This window comes from Pongo pygmaeus, chromosome 1 (genome assembly GCF_028885625.2).
Source record: "Pongo pygmaeus isolate AG05252 chromosome 1, NHGRI_mPonPyg2-v2.0_pri, whole genome shotgun sequence".
NCBI classification, from domain to species: domain Eukaryota; kingdom Metazoa; phylum Chordata; class Mammalia; order Primates; family Hominidae; genus Pongo; species Pongo pygmaeus.
This window is the reverse complement of record NC_072373.2, coordinates 190,378,751-190,398,296: the sequence shown is the minus strand read 5'-3', so window position 1 is coordinate 190,398,296 and position 19,546 is coordinate 190,378,751. Positions and strand designations below refer to the sequence as shown.

Below are 19,546 nucleotides of genomic sequence, written 5' to 3'. Positions count from 1 at the left end.
GCAAGGATGCGTCAGCATAGAGGGGACTTGGAACCAAGTTTGTGGTAAGGTGGGAGGGCCTAGGCTTCCGCACATGCTTGGACTTCAGGCTGGAGTCCCCGAGCCTCAGCCCCTTCCCCTCCTCTTCCTCCTTGAAGGCCTACAGAGCTATGGGCTGGGAACCCCCAGGTGGTGCAGATCAGATCTGAGCTAGTCTCTCCTGGACTTTTTTCATCCAAGTCCATATCTGTTTTTCTCATGAACCTGGAAACCCCTGGAAGGCAAGAACAAGGTCTTCCAATCTTTCACTACCAGCTCCTACCCCAGGGCCAGCACACCGTGGGTGCTGAAACTCACAGAGGACCTTCCAAGTGGCAGACCCCGGCAAGACACTGGGTGTGCTATACTGGCATGAACAAGATACAGGTGAGTCCTTGCCACAGTTGTACAAAGGCTCAAAAGGGATTCACCCAAAGTTACACAGCAGGTCAGCATCCTGCCTCCATTCCTAGGTTCCTCCCACAGATGTTCCTCAAAACTGCCATGCCATCCTAATGCTCAGAATTCAGGTGCCCAGAGAAAACGCCCCATCCTGCCCTCCCCCTCCGGAGCCTCTGTCCTTCCTGCCTGGGCAATGGAGGCCCAGCAACAACTGCCCCATCCACAAGAAGAGAAGCCCAACAACTCTTCTATCCTGGTTAACTCCAGGATAGAGTAACTCCAATGTCCTGGTTTGTACCCAACTTGGGAGCTTTTATTTACAGAAAGGCCTGTGTGGATTGGGGAGAAATGGGTGGGGAGTTATGCGAGACAGAGAAGGGAGATGATGTTTAAATACTGAGTTGGGAGGCAGGGAAGGAAGTAGTGGGGCTGCCTTAAGGGTATAGCCGCCTCAGGGTAGTCACCCAGCAGCAGTCACCTGGTAGGTCCAGAGAGTGAGATGGGATCAGGAACTGGCAGAGACCTCAGTCATTAGTCCTCAAGCTGAGGGGTGGAACTGTAGCTGGGCAGGGCCCAGGCCTCCCGGGGTGCCCATGTTCCACTGACCCGAGGACAAGATGGCCAGTGGAGAATGGTGCAGATTAAGATGTTTGTTTTGGTAACAGCCGAATGATGCTCCCTGGAAGGAAAGCCGCTTCCTTCAGCGCTTCGACTCCATCGACACCACTTGCCCTGTGTGTTGGCCTCACTTTTTCACTCGTCAGTGCTCTACCTCCCCTTCCCCCATGTTTTAGAATTCCTTTTCCTCAGGACTCCTGGGTCCCAGACAGAAGGTCCTGGGGGAGATGGTTTCCTGGGTTGGGGATGGGTACATGTCCACCCAGAGGGGACCTGGTCCTTCCCGCCAGGATGCCTGCCGGGCTCTGTCTGGGCCTGATGCTCAAGGCCCCTTGATGGATCCAGGCTCTGCAAGGCGGGCAGAGGCATAGGCCGAAGCTCCAAGGCAGGCTGCAGGTTCACAGAAGCCTGGCAGCCCCACGGGGCCTGGCAGGCCAGGTCGACCTGCCTCTCCTGGAGCCCCTGGGGACCCTCGATCTCCATCCTTGCCGTTGATTGCCTGGCCAGGCCGGCCAGGGAGTCCTGTGAACAGGAGAAAGTCAAGACATTAGGGGCACCTCTTGTCTCAGGCCCAGAATTTTGAAGGTGGGGAAATTTTTCAGATGGAGAAAATGAGGCCAAAGACGCCACAGGAGAAGGGACTCTGCCCCAGAGGTAGAGATTCTGTGATTGTCCCCTACCCCCAGCTCCCAATCAGTGAGCTTTGGGAGCAAACATCCCTTCCGTCACCTCTGTGAAGTGATGGTGGTGGATCCTGGGAAGTCCTGAGAGACCCAGCTTCCAGAGCTGGAACCACCCAGAGACTCCGGGGTGCTCCAAAGGGGTGCAGAAGCTGGGTAATCAAGGACTGAGCTGGCTGAGTGTGAGGCCGCCATGGAGGAGACCCCAGTGTCCACACGTCATTAATTCCCAAGCTGAGGAACACACTGCAGCTGGGCAGGGCCAATGGCTTACCTGGGATCCCTGGGGGCCCAGGCATCCCGGGGTGCCCCCGTCCCACTTCTCCTGGATCACCCTTCTCTCCACGTTTTCCTGTAGACAAAAAAGGGAATCTTCGTTTTTCAGAATTGGAAAATGCTTTTCCTCTATTTTTTGCTATGTTTCACACACAGAAATGATTCCTGTTTTGTGCTAGTTTGTAATAGAGGAAAGTTGGAAATGATCACACAGGGCTTGTTAAATAAAGGAAGGTGCAGACAAAGGATGGAAAATTATGTAACCAATACAGTTTTATTACAGGAAAGTAAGCATAACAATATCTAGCATTTACCGTGTCTCAGTGAACTAAGACGAACTCTATGTAAACTACTCTAAGCATAGTCCTCACTGCCACACCATGAGGTTGGTACTTTCAGTGTCCCCATTTTGCAGATGGTAAACCTAAGGCCCAGGGAAATTAGTAGGTAACTCGTCTGAGAGCCACGATGAGAAAGGGGAGTCTGGATTCACACCCGTGTGTGGCTCCAGCCTGCCTGCTTTACTGCTCTGCTGGTGTGCCGCCCCATCTCTATTGACATGGAAAGATGCTTATGGGGTACCACTAAGCACATTCAAAAACAAACCCCAGAAACCCCGAGTGATAACATAGCACATTCATTGCCATCCGTTTGCTACTGGGAAAGAGCCCAGGAGCGTCTCCTGGACCATGTGGCTGAGGAACCTGGGAAGGGTCTGTATGTCATCCTGAGAAGGGAATGGGGAAAGGGCCGGCCTGGACAAATCCTCACTGCCTGGCCCCCATGCCCGCCGCAGAGGAGCACTCACCCTTGGGCCCCGTGTTGCCGATCTGACCCACGGCTCCCACGATGCCAGGAACGCCCCGAGGGCCAGGGTGCCCATGGGGTCCCTGCTTGCCTGGGTACCCAGGGGGCCCAGGAGGTCCTGGGGGACCCATCATGCCCACCGCACCCAGGGCTTCCCGCTTGGCACTCACGGCAACCTCTGCCAGTTGCTCTGGAGGGAGGGAGGGAGGGAGAGGGAAGTCTATGAGATGGGTGTCAGCAGTAACACTAGGGGAGGCAGAGCATTCTGATGGGCCCTGGCCCCTAGGTTTGCAGACAGAAAAGCACCACCTTCCGTGGGCTCTGTTTTGCGGAAGTCAAAGGCCCAGAGTGACTTATTCAAGGTCCCGAAACCCTTCGGAGACTGGACTGGAAGGAGCCCCCAGGACTCCAGATTTTCAGACAAGTGAACACGTGGAGGCTCCGGGAGTGGGTGAGGGGCGGCGATGCCCTGGAACGGACTGTGAGGAGGGGTTGCTGCCCCTCACCTTGCAGCATTTTCAGCGCCACATCCACGATGTGCTGGTCAGTGGCATCCCGGCCCTGAAAGCAGAGGCCTTTCAGGAAGAAGCCCCTGGCCACAAGGGCCCACCGCTCCTGTCCCACCTGGCTGAGCGTGAGGCCGCCATGGAGGAGACTCTGGTGTCCAGAGTCATTAATTCCCAAGCTGAGGAACAGACTGTACCTGGGCAGGGCCAAGGGCTTACCTGGGAAGGTCGCGGGGTAATCCCTCAGTCTGCACTCACAGCCTTCCCGTCTACTCTGGGGCTTGGAACCAGTCTCGGGGAAGTCGGTGAGTCTCTGGGAACCCCTAGCCTTTGGCGGGTAAGCCGCACCCCAGAACAGATCTACCTAGAAGAATCTCCTCCTACCCTGGGGCCGACTCACCTCCACGCCCTGTCTCCCGGGCTGTCCTGGCACGCCTCGGTTCCCAGCCAGTCCTCGAGGTCCGGGGGGACCAGGGTAGCCCTGAACCCCTGGGGCGCCCGCATCCCCGCTGGGGCCAGGGTAGCCGGGTTCTCCACGTACACCTGGCTGAGGGGGATGGGGGTGGGAGCAGAGCCGGGTGAGAAGGTGAGAGCCGGGTGAGAGCCGGGTGAGAGTGGGTGGTGGGGGTCGAGGAAGGGGGTGGGGCCGGGAGAAGGGAGGGGCCAGGAGAGTGGAGGTCCCAGGGCTGCCCAGGAAAGTCGGAGAACGCCGGGAGGGGAGGACTCACCTGTCCCTTGGGCCCCGGCTCGCCGGACTCGCCCTGCAGGCACAAGGAGCCGCGGTCACGAAGCCGTGGGGACCCCGGGGCCAGCCGCCGCTCCCCGCCCTTCCCCAGGCCGCGCGCTCACCTTCTCGCCTTTCTCTCCGGGGAGGCCGGCCACCCCCGGGTCACCCTGCAGAGAGAACCACGGGTCAGGCGCGGTGGCGGCAGGGAGGCGGAGCAGGGTTGGGGGTGGCTGGGAACAGGGGTGCTGGGACTCACCACTCCGCCGCGGGGCCCGGTCTTCCCTGGGGAGCCCTGGAGAAAGCGGGGAGTGAGGGGTTTGGCGAGTTCCCTCCTCCACGGGGTCCCCCACCTAACTTTCGGCCACAGCCATCTTTCCAAATCCGCCTCGCCGACCAGACCAGAACCCTGCGATCCGCAGGTTTGGAGGCTCCGGAAGGATCTGAGTCCTGCCGACCCCACTCCCCCTGTTATAGGGCCCCTTTCCCAGGTGTTTCCCAGCCCCATCTGGCACCTTGTCTCCTTTGACGCCTGGCAAGCCTTGGGGCCCTGGAATTCCAGGGGGGCCCTGCTCCCCCTTAGGGCCCTGAGGAGAAAAGAAACCAAAGGAATAAATGGAATGAGGGGCTTGGATATGACGCCCTGCCCACCTCAGCTGGCCTGCACTCACCTGCCTTCCCTGAGGGCCTGGCTGCCCCACTGGACCCCTCTCGCCTTGGTCACCCTGAAATAGAAAGAGAAGGTCACACCCTCAGCAGCTCTCAGCAGGGGTGGCCTCCCGCACCCAGGCCTGGCACCGCATGGTCAGGGTGCCCTCCATTCCTGCTGTCACTGGCAGGGGGTCCTTTGCTCCACTTGGCAGACCAGCAAAGCAAACCCAGGCCCTGCCTGGGGAGGCATCTCACAGGCTGGGCTGCATGGAGCAGGTGCTGTATCCAGCAGTGCCAGCTGCTGCAGAGGCCCCTGGGGAGGGGCCATTGTGCCAGGCACTTACCTTCTGTCCCATGATGCCCTGGGGACCAATTTCTCCTCGAGGCCCTGGCTCTCCCTGGAGGAAGGAGAAATTGGGGCTAAGCGTTTGACCTGGTGGAACCCACCCTTCCACAACAGGCCAGCCCCTCCCTACCCTTGGGTCTCAGCTAATTTGCTTCATCAGGGAAGGTTTCCCAGACCACCTGTTCCATGCTTTTGGGTCCCTGTAGTTTTCCTTCAAAGGACCCAACACAATTTGAATTACTTATCATGTGATCATTTCTTTCTTTCTTTTTTTTTTTTTTTTTTTTTTTTTTTTGAGATGGAGTCTGGCTCTGTTGCCCAGGCTGGAATACAGTGGTGTGATCTCGGCTTACTGCAAGCTCCGCCTCCCGGGTTCACGCCATTCTGCCTCAGCCTCCGGAGTAGCTGGGACTACAGGTGCCTGCCACCGCCCCCGGCTAATTTTTTGTATTTTTAGTAGAGACGGGGTTTCACCGCGGTCTGGATCTCCTCACCTCGTGATCCGCCCGCGTCGGCCTCCCAAAGTGCTGGGATTACAGGCGTGAGCCACCACGCCCGGCGTGATCATTTATTTCATGTCTATTTCTTCCATTAAACTATACCCTCCATGTGAGGAGGAGACTCATAGTTGGAAGTGTTTAGTGAATGTTTATGCAATGAATAAATGAACGAACAACGCTGCCTGTTGGATTCCCAGCCTGTCAACTTGGCCATCTAGGAAAGTCACACTCCACAACAGAGCCAGTCCTCACCCTCCCTGCAATGTACATAGGGAAACGGGCCCAGGGAGGAGAAAGAGCTTCCCTGGGTCATTGGGTCAGGGCAGAGCCAGACTAACTCAGAGCTCTCCCTAGGTTAGGGCTCCACCCCACAGCCTCACCCTAAAGCAGGAACCCTTGTGTCAGGGCAGGGGGCATTTACCTCTTTCCCAGGGGGACCAGAGAATCCAGGAAGGCCCTGCGGGCCCGGCTCACCCTGCAGGAAGACAGTTCTCAGGTCAGTCTGGGTGGCCCAGTCAGGCCCTTGGCCTCAGGGAAACCCAACGAAGCCTAAACAGAGCCTGGAACCAAATGAGTTGGGGAGGGAGAGAGGGTATTCTTGGTTCAGTTCTCTTGGCTCCTGATTTTCCTGTTTGTTTCTCCTCTGGATTTAAAGCCATGCCATCCTATCTGCACTGAGGCAGGCTGAGGAGTGCATGATGGGTGGGAGGTGGCCGGAGGGAGGTGGTTAGGCCCAAGGGGCTTATGTTCTGGCTGAGCCTCTGAGACTTGGCTGAGGCCTGGATCTTCCTGGCCCCAGACTTCCTTGATCAATTCTGTCCCCAGCTTGGGATCGCCTCACCTGGTCTCCAGGGCCTCCTTTTGTCCCAGGCTGACCTGGCACACCCTGCAGAAAGAAGTTGAAGTCAGTTTCTGCCCTGGCATGGGGGAGCCCCATGCACCTGCTGCTTTGCCTCCCATCCCCAGTCCAGATTTCCCCCACCTGTGGGAGCTGAACAACAGAAGGTCCAGCCACGGCATCATGAACTTAACTGTACTTTCCCACAGTGGTGGCAGAGGAGTGGGGCACAGAGAATGGCCTGTCTCCCAGGACCTGGGGTCTATGGGGAAGAGATGAGTATGTGCTCTCAGGTGCCTGAACCCATGTGAGTGCACGCAGGAACACGAGTTTGCATGTGTGCACAGAAACAGGTTTGGCCACTCAGCACCCCCACAGGGAGGGAGGGCAGGCTCCCATGGACTGGACTCCAGGAGGTATGGAATGGAGATGGCCCTGAACGATAAGAGACCAGAAAGGGCATTTCAAACAGAGGGACCAGCAAAGGCCTAAAGGTGTGGAGGCAGAAAAGCCAAGGCCTGTTGAGAAGGGGAAGGACAGAGAGGGGCCATTGCTGATATGGCAGGAGGGGCAGGTTGGGGTCAGATTATGGTGGTCATTGAGTGGTAAGATGAGCCACGAGGACAAAGATTGCATCTGTCCTGTTTATAAGTGTTTACCTGCCACTTAGTATACCTCAGATGCTCAATAACTATTTTTTTTTTTTTTGAGATGGAGTCTTGCTCTGTTACCCAGGCTGGAGTGCAGTGGTGTAATCTTGGCTCAGTGCAACCTCCACCTCCTGGGCTCAAGCAATTCTCCTGCCTCAGCCTCCTGAGTAGCTGAGATTACAGGCATGAGCTGCCACGCCCAGCTAATTTTTGTATTTTTAGTAGAGACAGGGTGTCACCACATTGGCCAGGCTGGTTTTGAACTCCTGACCTCAAGTGATCCACCTGCCTGAGCCTCCTGAAGTGCTGGGATGATAGGCATGAGCCACTGCACCCGACCTCAGTAACTACTTATTGAAGGACTGGACTGAATGACTTTTTCCTGGAGGCGGTGGGGAGCCATGCAAGGTGCTATAGTGCGGAAATGGTCAGATCCCATTTAGCCAACATGGAGGACTGGAATGGCCAAAGAGAAGGCTAGAGTAATTGTCCAAGTAATGAAGCCTTCGCCAGGCCAGGGGTCACAGAGTTGGTAACGAGGCAAGAGGTGGTGATTGAGCAAGAGCCCCGGGTGTGTGTGGATTCTAACCTCATCAGCCACTAGCCCCTGGCCAGCCCCTGTGGCTCCATCTGACACTTACCGCTAGGCCCTGGTGGCCTGGACTTCCTGGCTGTCCCGCCTGTCCTGCACTGCCCTGGGATAGACAGATAACCAGAGATACAAATTAAAGCTCCAGCCAGAGGGCCATGGCTTCTACCCAGATGCAAGTAGGGAAATTGAGATCCAGAGGCAAGAAAGGGCATGTCCACGACAGACCTGAGGACCCCAGGCCCTGGGTGTCTAGAATCCGCATGGTCGGACTCAAGGCCCTGCCCCTGCCCCAGTCCCATCAGCAGCCCCACTCCTACCTTCATGCCAGGTGTGCCTGGGGTCCCGTCCTTGCCATTGATGCCTGGGGGGCCCTACTCAGGAGGAAAGTTCAAAGGAGAGTGACAATGCGGAGATGTCTGGGGTCCGGCCACCCACCCTTGTTCCTCTGCGACAGCTGCAGTGTGCAGGGAGGGAGTGGCTCTGGTCATCCCAGGAAGCCCCACCGGCCAACTGGGGGAGGGGAGCTGAAGTGGGAAGGGGATGACGGTCACGGAACACAGTCCTTCCCTAGTGTGGAAGGTGGTGTCCCCGACTGCTGCCAGCTCCCCATGACCTCCCCTATGTCATCACCCCTGTTTACAGGTGAAGAAACTGAGGCACAGAAAGGGACGCATTTCCTGAGGTTACAGAGCCAGCCCACCAGTTGCAGAGTTCAGACTAGCATCCCAGGCTTCTCTTCTGGGGGTTTGGACAAAGCAATTGGGCCCTGGCCTCTGTCCTGGTGGGCCTAGGCCTCTGGCACCTACCGTTGCTCCTTTCGGGCCTGTGATCCCCTGGGGTCCACGAATACCTGGGCTGCCCTGCAAAGCGGAGAGAGATCAGGTCACCCTCAGGATGTTGGCCCCCTGTCTGTCTGTGCAGAGAGGGGAACCACTGAGAACAGTGGCCTCTGGGTCCCAGAGTTCCTCTGGCACAGGCCACACCGTGCAGGGGCCGGAGGAGAGAGCCTTGGGAGTACCCTTCCTGCCCTGGCACCAGCAGGAGGGAGGAGAAGTCAGTGCCAGGAGGCCAGGCTGGGCTGAGCCGGAGCAGGGGTGGGAGCCAGCATCCACTGAGACCTTGGCCAAGGCCCCACACTCCACTCAGCCTAAGGAACGCAACAACCGAATGCAGTGTGTGGATGCTGTGTGAGTCTCGATTTGAACAAGAACCAGGGAAAAACTGAACAGAGACTGGCCATTAGATGATGTTAGGGAGTACTTGTTTATTTTGTCAGTTGTGATAATGTGATTATGTGAGAATGAGTGCTTATTGTTTAGAGATATGTACAAAAGTATCTAGGGTTGAGATGATAGGATGTTAAGGATTTACTTGAAAACATCAGAGCAAAGCAAAGGAAGGAGGGGGTTGGGGGATAGAGGACACAAGAATGACAAAATGTTAATAACTGAATTGGAACCTGTGATAGGTACATGGGGATTCTTTATATCACTCTCACTGGTTTTCTGTATAGTTAAAAAATTGCATTAAAAAAGTAGATATGGCTGGGCGTGTTGGCTCACGCCTGTAATCCCAGCAATTTGGGAGGCCGAGGCAAGTGGATCACCTGAGGTCAGGAGTTCGAGACCAGCCTGACTAACATGGTGAAACCCTGTCTCTACTAAAAATACAAAATTAGCTGAGCATGGTGGTGCATGCCTGTAATCCCAGCCACTTGGGTGGCTGAGGCAAGAGAATCTCTTGAACCAGGGAGGCGGAGTTTGCAGTGAGCCGAGATCCCACCATTGCACTCCAGCCTGGGCAACAAGAACAAAACTCCACCTCAAAAACAAAACAAAACAAACAAAACAAAACAAAACAACTAGATGATCTCTGCTGTCTAATAGAAAAATAAAAGTATAAGAATTTTTTAAATTTTAAAAAGAAAATAATAATTAAAAAAACTAAAAAATAATAAAAGTTAACTGTGTTTTCTGCTCCATTTTTCTGTAAACTTAAAACTGCTTCCCCCAATAGGTCTATTAATTAGAAAAAAAAAAAGAGTTAAGAGAACTGGCATCCAGACCAAATCCCATTAGCCCCATGGCTGATTTGCTGGAATCTCATTGTCTGGCCCCAGTGACTATGGGACTGGATCCCAGGGCTTCTCCTAAAGTCTGAATTTGGGCTGACTGGGCTCTTGGCACAGATGGTCCTCCCCAGCAGGTCACCCACTTGTGCAGACACACACACACTCACACTCACTCACACACACATACAAACACTCACACTCAGAGATATCCTCACACACTCACATACACATACTACACACAGACAGCCTCACACATACACACTGTACACACACACTCATATATACACAGTCTACACTCACACACACACATACACTACACACTCACACTCACACACACTACATAGTCACACTCACACAGATATCCTTACACACTCACATACTACACACACATACACACACACTACACATTCACACTCACACACACACACTCACGCACTCACACACACACAGCCTTAGGTGGCGCCTTGTCCTGCCCAGTACTCCCCAGGGGCCCTGACTGAACAATGGGTGCCTGAGGACTCACCAAGTCACCCTTCTCCCCAGCTCGGCCTGGTGGTCCCCTAGGACCTTCCTCACCCTGGCAAGAAAGACAAGCAGGAATCCAGGTCACACAGGCTCAGGGGGAGCCATGCCCACTCTGGCTGTAGCTGTAGGAGCTCCAGCCTCGGGGGTAGGGGAGCAAAAGCAGGCTTACCGGTGGCCCAGTGGCACCGACGGCGCCCACCATGCCTTTATATCCATGAGGGCCCTGGGGAGAGGAAAGGGTTGCAGGTCAGTCCTGGCTGAACTCCAGGGGCCAGAAGGCAGCTCCTGGAAGCTCTTGTAGAACACCCCAAGATTCACTTACCGTCTCTCCCTTGGGACCTGCCATGCCCGGGTAGCCCCTGATACCCTGGGGACCCTGTTGAGAAAGAAAAATGACAGCAACGGCAATTGCAAGGCCCACTTCATGATACCTTGTCTGATGCCCACCTTCAATCTTACAGTGCCTTTTTGAGGTAGGCAGCAGAGTCTCTGTCTCGTGGATGGGACATTGAGGTTCAGAGATGAGGAGGGACTCACTGCATTACTCAAAGGGACAGTGGTAGACCTGGACCTCAGCCTGGGCTTCTTGCTGACAGCTTTGGTTCCTGTCCCTCATTCCTGACAGTTTCAGCCTCCCTCTCCCCATCCAGAGATGCTCCCAGCTAGACACAGGTGTCTCTTTTACAAGCTAGAGGCCTGAGCAGGGAAATGACTCCATGAAGGGCTCCTGGGGTGAGGGAGAAGAGGGCCACTCAGGCAAGGTGGTCCTTACCGGTGGTCCAGGGATGCCTTGCTCTCCAGAGGCACCCATATCTCCCTTGGGACCCTAAAGGGCAGGGATGAGCTGTCAGACGGGCAGGCAGATAGAAAGACACATATACAGACAAGCAAAGATACCACCTCTTTTCCCCAGCACAAGCAGACAGGAAGGACTACTACAAACCCTACAGTCCCGTGTTACAGATAGAGAAAGGCCAAGCAAGGAGACATGACCAGAGACATGCCGACCTGGAGCACAGGCCTCCAGCCCCCAGCTCAAGGCTCTGTCCCCAGAACCCACAGGGGAAGGGGAAGGGATGAAGAAGGGGACAGAGCCCTGTAGGAACATCTCCACGTATCCCCGACCCACAGCCCTCAGCCCTTGCACTCACCGGCTTCCCCTGGCGGCCGGGATCACCCAGAATCCCGCGTTTGCCCGCATGCCCCTGAAGGGAAGGAGAAAGCTCAATACGAGGTCCCCTCCTGTCACCTGCACCACCCTCCCAAGATTCAGGCCAGGAGCTCTCACCTTCACTCCCTGCAGCCCTGGGGGACCTTTCATCCCGGGTGGACAGTCGGTTGGACACTGGAAAAAGAAAATCCCACAGGGTCCTGTAATCAGCTGGGCAGTGCGCCCCCATCTCTCCAAGCCCCGTGCTCTCCTCTACCTCACCTGGTGGAACCCCTGCACTGCAGCCCCTCCCCATCTCTCCCGACACCCCCATCTCCGTGGCCCCGCCCCCCTGCATTAGCCCCGCCCCAGACCTCGCCTCTCACCAGGAAATCCGCACTGCCTTCCAGACCCTGGATGGTTCCCGGGCGACCCTGAGAGGAGACATGAAGATGGAGCTTGGCCTGACCCTTTCCCGCCGCAGGCTTGCTCAAAGACCCTTCTCCTTCCCCTGCACTTTGCCATGTCGGGGGTCTGGGGACACTTACAGGTTTCCCAGGGGGTCCTGGGGGCCCCGATGGTCCATCTGGTCCAGGGTCCCCCTGGAAGCAAAAGAAGCCCAAATCATACCCCTGACCAGCCCTTACCAGCTTACCCTAGTGCCCTCCTCCAGGTCCTGCCGCTGCCCTCTCTACCCTGTCTTCCCGGTCACTTTGTGAGATCCACCATCTTGGGAGATGAAGGCCTGATTGACAGGGGATGGGGCCAGCCCTTGGCGTCCCTAAAAGACCTAGTGCCGGGTGGGCTCATAGGAGTGGCTTCTGCCCCAGACCTGGAGGAGTTTCCCAGTGGCCAGGAGCAGGCCCAGGAACTTCCAGAAGACCACCCAGCTTGCCAGCTTGGAGATAGAAGGCCAGAGGCAGTGAACAGAGGGTGGCTGGGGCTCACCTTGGGGCCTCGGATTCCAATCTCACCAGGGAGGCCAACAGGTCCAGGCGGCCCCTGGGGAGCAGAGAGTTGACAGTCAGGATGCCTCAGAGGGTCAGATACCCTGGGCATGAAGGTAGAGACAGGCACCCAAAGCCCGTTTCTCCACTTTTACTTTTTTTTTTTTTTTTTTTTGCCAACCGCAGAGAGACTGACAGACTGAGGCTTTAAGGACCAGAGAATTGCAGAGCCAGTGGACAGGCCCAGAGTGGGCTGGCCCTGGGTCTCTGGCAGGTCCACTTATTCCTGACACTATCACAGCAAGCTGGCTCCTCCCCATGGTAGCCATTCCCTCGAAGCCTTTCTGTTGTCCCTCCTTCCCTGGGAGTTCTGGGGATCCTGCCCCATCCCTGAGGACTTACAGGAGGTCCAGCAAAACCAGGGCCCTGGAACAGAAAGAAAGAAAATTGGCTTCATGGCTCCCTCTGCAGGTCCCCTCTCCCCCAAGAGTCCCTCGAAGCCCTTGCAGGTTGTACTCACCGGAAGGCCAGGAGGACCAGGAAGCCCGGGCTGGCCCTGCAGGAGCAACGAGAAAGGCTCAGAGACTGGGGTTTCCCCAGCTCCTACTTCCTCTCTACAGCCACTCCCAAACGCTGGCCCTAGATTGCCCATGCTGAGGCCCCAGCAGGCCCCTTACCTTGACTCCAGGGATCCCCATGGGGCCAGGCTCCCCCTTGGCTCCAGTTAAACCCTGGGGAAGAATGAAAATGTAAGATCAATGAGGGCCAACCTGCTCCCTGACCCACAGAGCAGGGCAGGTTCAAGGGTCCCTCCTGGGTGGGCTGAGGCTCCCTTTCGCCATAGCTCATGAAGGCCTAGGAACCTCGACCCCTTTCTTTCCTTTTCCCCAGTTCCCATAGTAACCCTAGGAGGCAGGCAGAACAATTCCCTTCTTTTGAAAGATGAGAAACCAAAGCCCAAAGATTTGGCTTCATGCCAGACCCAGGCTTCATGCCTCCGGGTTCAGGAGTCTAGAAGACCTAGCCATGGGTCAAGATTGGTCATTTACTTGATGTCCTGCCTTGGCAACTTTTTCATTTTTTCTTTCCTTTCTCTTTTCTTTTTCTTTCTTTCTTTTTTCTTTCTTTCTTTTTTTTTTTTTAATTGAGACACAGTCTCACTCTGTTGCTCAGGCTGGAGTGCAGTGGCGCAATCTCAGCTCACTGCAACCCCCGCTTCCTGGGTTCAAATGATTCTTGTGCCTCAGCCTCCCAAGTAGCTAGGACCACAGGCACGTGCCACCACGCTTGGGTAATTTTTGTATTTTTAGTAGAGATGGGGTTTCGCCATGTTGGCCAGGCTGGTCTTGAACTCCTGACCTCAAGTAATCTGCCCACCTCGGCCTCCCAAAGTGCTGGGATTACAGGCATGAGCCACCATGCCAGGCCATTGGCAACTTTTTCTGAGCCTTAGTTTCTCATCTGGGTGCCTCTCTGGGTAGATGTGAGAACCGATGCAATGTAGAAGGCAATATGCCTTGTAATCATTGCAGGGTGTGGATGAGTTTGAAGGGGCCCTGGTGACTGTCCCAGCCCTGGGGTCACACCTCATGAGCCAGCAGGGCAGAGGCAAGTCATGGGGCTTTCTCCTTTCTCCCATCTTTCAGTGACTGGCCCAGTGTAACCCCCACCAGATGTCCTCATGCCCCTGGGGCTGGCTGTGTTCAAGAGCCTGTGACTTTGGGGGCCCCCTGGGAGCTCTGTGGTATCAGCTAAATGATGTTTCTCTCCTGAGTCGTGCCTGGGGCTGTGGGCAGGGGTTGGGGGAAGAGCAGAGGAAAGGACAGGGCACACGAGGACAGCCCCACCCAACATATTCAGCCTGACCCTTGGAGGCCAGAAATGTGAGACTAAGTCCTGACTGCTGCGGGGGAGCAGGAGGAGCCTGCACCTCCCAGAAAGCAGACCCTCTCTCTGGACCCCGGTTGCCTGCAAATCAATGCCCCAGAGTGGGTGTGAGGTTCCAGGAAGGTCACAAGTCATATCAAGGTGAGGGGGGCTCACAGCTGGAGAATCTCCATCCTGCTGCCCATCTCTGAACAGATCAGTGAAGATGCCAGAGCCAGGCCCTGGAGGTCAATTGGCAGAGCCCCACCCTACCCCACCCGACACTCAGCTACTCACATCAATCCCGGGCTTCCCGTCTGGCCCATCTGGCCCAGCTTTGCCAGGCTCGCCCTTGGGTCCCTTGAAAACAGAGATAGAACAAACATGAGCCAGAGGAGGGCAAGAGCAGGAAGGATCAAAGGCCAAAGAGGATAAAGCACTCACCGGAGGGCCAGCTTTTCCAGGGGGCCCCTTGTCACCCTGCAAGATACAAGTCGGTGAGACAGCACACTACGGCTCACGCTACCTCAAGGGGGCACACACAGGCCCTGGCAGGCCACTCCCAAAGGCTCTCCTCCTCACTCTCCTCTCTTCTGTCCAGGTCCCCTAAGCCTTGCAATCTTTGGGAAAAGAGCCCCCTTTCCCTCAAAAATAAAAACCAAAAACAAATCATAGGAGCAGGAGAATAACCCTGGCCAGGTTGGAGAGGGTGACAGCAACATGCAAGAAGGCACAGACGTGCTGATGTCATGAGGTGCCAGCTGTGAGACCCACTACCAGGGCGGGGGGCTCCAAGCTGATGCCTCTTGGATTTGGGCACGTGTGGGAGGAAGGTTAGGGCTTTTGGAGAAACGTGAAGGGGGATGAGCGAGTTGGGCAGCAGCTCTATTCCAGACTGCAGGGCAGGAGAACGGGAAGCTGAGCCAGTGGCAAGGACCAAGGGGGACTGCAAGGGGGAAATTCAGTGTTCCCAGGGAGGGAAGGACCTCCTTCCAGTGACAAAGGACCCTTGGTGGTGGGCAGGCAGGGCCGGTGGAGTCCAATTCAGCCCCAGAGAGGCCTCCAGGCATTTCAGAGCCCTCAGCAGCCAGGGCCTGGCCGGGGGCCCAGCATCCTGTGTTTGGGGGGTGGGGGCACCAGGTTGAATAGAAGTCTGTCCAGACTGGTAAACATCAAGCGGCCCTCCTGCGGGAGCTTTCAGAATGAGGTATTTAACCCTCACCCTGCAGGGAACAAGCCCAGCTGATTCTAAATCGGGGAGAGAAAACCGAAGGGAAGAGACAGGAGTCTGGCCCAAGCTGGTCGGTGGTCTGGCCAAGGCTCCCAAGCGACCCTGAAGAAGCGCCCAGATGTGCCAGAGGCAGGGTGAGGGGTTGAGGCGCCTCCTACTCCACAAGGAGGGGAAAGGAGAGGAGGGGGATGAGGCCTTGCTGTGAGCTGCGGCCGGCGGACTGAACAGCAGCTCCTTGTCCGTCGGCGGCTATAACGGGCTCCGCATGTCAGGGCTGGTTTGAGGTTTTTGCAGAACAAACGGCGTCCTTGTGGTGCGGGCCGGCGCCGCCTACTGGCGACGAGGGGCACCCCAGTCCCCACCCCCACCACAGCGCTCACAAAGTTCTCCTTTGTCCGCTGCCTCCCTCCCGCCCTGGTCCCAGGTTAGAGACTTACGTCGACGCCGTCGGATCCAGGCACTCCCGGCGGTCCCGGGGGCCCCGGGGGGCCCCGCTCTCCCGGTGGACCTCTCTGAAAAACACACACGGGGTGGGGCAGTCCTCAGACAGTGCAGGAAGCTGGGCGTCCCCGGGGCTGCAAGCGACCCTGGGAGCGGGGTCCTAGGGGCGCACCTCCTCCGCGAACTCCCACGTATTGAGAACCTTCTGCATAGCAGGCACTGTGTGCCATTACATGCATTCATTATCTTACAGAATACTCAGAACCGGGAGGCGGGCGCTATTACGGGCCCCAGTTTGCAGTCGCAGAAACTGGCTCAGAACATGAAGGGTCCATGGTCACTGAGAGTGGGCGGCGGCGCCAGGACTCCGCCCTGGATCTGCCCGACTCCTTCCACTGTGCCAGGTTGCCCTTGCGCGGTCGAGGTGGGGAATAGATGGAGACGTGGACAGCTCAAATAAATCAGAGATGGAATGTAAGGTTGTGCCTCGCAGGCTGCCCGCCCTCAGTGAGCGGTGGCTCGGGTTATTGTTCTTACGTGAACTACAGGCAGAGACAGCGCCTCCTCCTCTCCCCATGGTGCGGGAAAACCCGACGGGAAAGTGGGGGAGGCGCAGAGAAAGGAGGTGTAGGGAGGTGAAGCGGGTACTATCTTCCCACTCGGAGCGCCCCTTCGGCAGCACAGCTGCCGGGTCCTCCCTCCGCTAAGTCCTGACTGCTGCAGGGGAGCAGGAGGAGCCTGCGCCTCCCAGAAAGCAGACCCTCTTTCTGGATCCCGTTTGCCTGCAATTCAATGCCCCTGGATGGGTGTGAGGTTTCAGGGAGGTCACAAGTCATATCAAGATGAGGGGAGCTCACAGCTGGAGATTCTGCATCCTGCTGCCCATCCCTGAACAGATCAGAGATCTTAAAAGGCGGCCCTCTTAAGAGGCCAGCTCGGACCCAGGCAGGGGTCCCGGTGCCCACGACCTCCCCAGGCCGCGAAGTGCCAGGCTGGCGCCCCGCAGGCGAGCTCGGAACCACACCCAGCACCCGACGGGGCCCGGTCTCTGCCCTACCCGCGCGCCCGCAGCCCCCGGAGGCCCTCGGAAGGGAGACGTGGGTTGACGGGCAGGGCCGAGAGGCCGCCTCGGGGCGACAGCGGCGTCTGGTTGGAGCCGGCGCCCCCTGGGAGGCGGCGGGGGCGGAGGCTGCGCAGCGGGTGAATGAGCACCATTGTATGCACCGCCACCTGGGCTCCCCGGGCTGCCAGGACAGGGCGCCAGCTCCTGCCCCACGCTGCCTGTCCCAGGCCGGGCCGCGCGTCTCGGGATGGGTCCCCTCTGACTCTCCGGCTCAGCCACCTCCATTCACGGTGCCGCGATGGGCACCATGTATGCACCCACCGAGGGGACCCGCCCGCGGCGCTGTCCTCAGGTGGCCTCTCGGGCTAGGGGTGTCAGCAGGCGCGGGACACAGGCAGAGCTCCTCCATCCCGGACTCCAGGCCCGGCACCCTGGACCCTGGCAGCGGAGGGGCTGCGAAACTTACGATCTGCGCCAGAGCGAGCACTAGCACCTGGAGAACAAGGAGGCTGCGGGGGGCGGCCGCAGCGGCGGCCATGGCGGGCGGCGGGGTCAAGGGGGACGGGTGCGGGTCCGCGCACGCACCGACGGCAGAGTCTCCCGGCGCTCCTCCGGCGCTGGCTGTTCGCGGGCGGGGTGGGCCAGGGCTCCTGAATATGCGGGGGGCGGGGCGGGGGCCGGCGTGAGCTGTCACCTGAGAGGACCGGCAGGGTTGCGGGGAGGGAGGCCGGCGCCAGGCATCCAGCTCCGCCCCGCTCGGTCCAGCCTCCTGCGTCCACCCTCTGTCCTCTGCCCGGGCTTCCCGAGCGCCTCAGCCTAGTAATCCGAGGGGCGACCGAGGTGCGGGACGGAGATGATTGTCCAGTTTCTTTGTGAGAAGGCATAAGGCCGTCTGAGGTCCCCCTCGGGACCTTCAGGCCCCAGCACCTTCCCCCGACGCACAGCCTGTGCCCCATCACTTACCCCACGTCCTCTCCAGGGCCCAGGCCGAGAGTGCCTCGGGCTCTGCAGATCTTGCTGCAGGCTCTCCCCAGCTCCCGCCCACCTTGCTCCCCTCTCCTCTGGCTCCTTCCTCTCCAAGCACAAACAAACAGGCCTTTTCCATATTAATATACCGCAGTCCTTCCTGGATCAGCCGTCTCACGACTACTCCAGCGGCCTCTTCCAGCTCTTTAGTGGAGCTGTGTGCACCTCCCCCACCCCCCAACTTCCTCACCTCGCTTTCACCTCCCTACCTCTGTCCCAACAAGCAAATCTGTCTCCTGGAGGTCTCCAGTGAAGCCCAACCCTTCTTCAGTCCTCCAGGCAGGAAGCTGTTGGCATCTTCACCTGTGGTTGAAGTCTTCCCCATCCAAGCTCCTGCGATCCAGCTCCCCTTTTTCTATTGCCTTTAATTTTCTGCAGCTGCCTTAAGCACTGGTGTGTTTAGGATTGGGCCTTCTCACTCCATGTTCATAGAAACAACTACCACTTTATTCACCAGAGTTTCCAAACCCCACTGTCCAGCATAGCCTGACTCCAGAGAGCCTTCCCTTCCCTCCCACTCACTTAGGCAATATTGGTAAAATGCTTTGGAATCTGACTTTGTCACAATTATAGATATGACCACCGGCACCTTAAACTCTATGAAGTCTCAGTTTCCTCATCTATAAAATGGGGACACTAATAGTCCATATATATATATATATATTTTTTAAGACAGAGTCTTAAAAGGCTCTGGAGTACAGTGGTACAATGTCAGCTCACTGCAACCTCGCCTCGCGAGTTCAAGTGATTCCCCTGCCTCAGTCTCTCGAGTAGCTGGAATTACAGGCATGAGCCACAATGCCTGGCTAATTTTTATTTAGTAGAGATGGGGTTTCGCCATGTTGGCCAGGCTGCTCTTGAACTCCTGACTTCAGGTGATCCGCCTGCCTCAGCCTCCCAAAGTGCTGGGATTACAGGCATGAGCCACCGTGCCCAGCAAATAGTCCTTATCTTAAAGGGTTTTTGTGGAAATTGAATGAGATGACTCATGCGAGGCATTTAACCTCGAACCAGCACATAGTAGGTGCTTGATACATTTTAGCTTTCCTTATGATTTATGGATGACTGTTTTACTAGGTTGGCATCCAGTGTGGGGAAGCTGGCCACAGGCAGATCAGCTAAAATGATGAACCTAGTTGAAGCTAGAAAAGTCCAACTCCACTGGGCAGGTTAGCAAAGGGCTCTGGATTTTGAAATGTTGTCCTGGAGCTGAGTTTGGGAGAAAGAGCTTGAGAGAATGTAATTGCTCTGCCTAACAGAGTGAAGAAGAATTTGAAGTTTGTTGGAAGATGAGAGCAAGAGGAGGATGTAAGAGAGGGATGGTGGGTATTGCTTGGGGTGGGTGGGGTAAACCTATAAAGGATTTTTAGAACTGGGATGTCCAAATTCAATTTTAAGTTGTTGGTTTCACATCATTTATCTCTTCATCTTTTGTGGGCTAACCACAAAAAAGGCCTTGTGTGAGTAAGTTTTCTTTTTGTGTGTGGAAATTATGGAAAGGGGATGAGTTTCACAGTCTGGACAGCACACATTGGTGTATTTATTACCTGTTGCACCATAACAAATCACCCTAACATACGGTAGCTTAAAATGACAATTTCTTTGGATTAGGAATTCG

At 56.6% G+C, this 19,546-nt stretch overlaps 1 protein-coding gene across 3 annotated transcripts; it reads right to left on the bottom strand.

The window, feature by feature from the left end:
* Positions 1 to 711: 711 nt before the first annotated feature.
* Positions 712 to 17,546, bottom strand: COL9A2 (collagen type IX alpha 2 chain). Of its 3 annotated transcripts, none has more exons than XM_054493180.2 (32): positions 17,369 to 17,546; positions 15,836 to 15,910; positions 14,612 to 14,647; positions 14,465 to 14,527; positions 12,979 to 13,032; positions 12,822 to 12,857; positions 12,704 to 12,727; positions 12,303 to 12,356; positions 11,903 to 11,956; positions 11,741 to 11,788; positions 11,493 to 11,549; positions 11,356 to 11,409; positions 10,977 to 11,030; positions 10,527 to 10,580; positions 10,374 to 10,427; positions 10,203 to 10,256; positions 8,415 to 8,468; positions 7,926 to 7,979; positions 7,658 to 7,711; positions 6,370 to 6,414; positions 5,950 to 6,003; positions 5,027 to 5,080; positions 4,703 to 4,756; positions 4,547 to 4,618; positions 4,291 to 4,326; positions 4,157 to 4,201; positions 4,036 to 4,068; positions 3,708 to 3,854; positions 3,308 to 3,362; positions 2,803 to 2,991; positions 1,993 to 2,070; positions 712 to 1,560 (listed from the first exon to the last, which is right to left on the bottom strand). In XM_054493180.2, exons 1-32 carry the CDS (start codon positions 17,438 to 17,440, stop codon positions 1,361 to 1,363), a joined length of 2,067 nt encoding a protein of 688 aa, XP_054349155.1. In that variant the 5' UTR covers positions 17,441 to 17,546; the 3' UTR covers positions 712 to 1,360. The 3 variants fall into 3 exon arrangements, with proteins under 3 accessions (XP_054349155.1, XP_054349146.1, XP_063521739.1); XM_054493171.2 differs by lacking the exon at positions 17,369 to 17,546 and adding an exon at positions 16,897 to 17,333 and having other exon boundaries at positions 1,074 to 1,560; XM_063665669.1 differs by lacking the exon at positions 17,369 to 17,546 and adding an exon at positions 16,091 to 16,880 and having other exon boundaries at positions 1,074 to 1,560.
* Between the last annotated feature and the right edge of the window lie 2,000 nt (positions 17,547 to 19,546).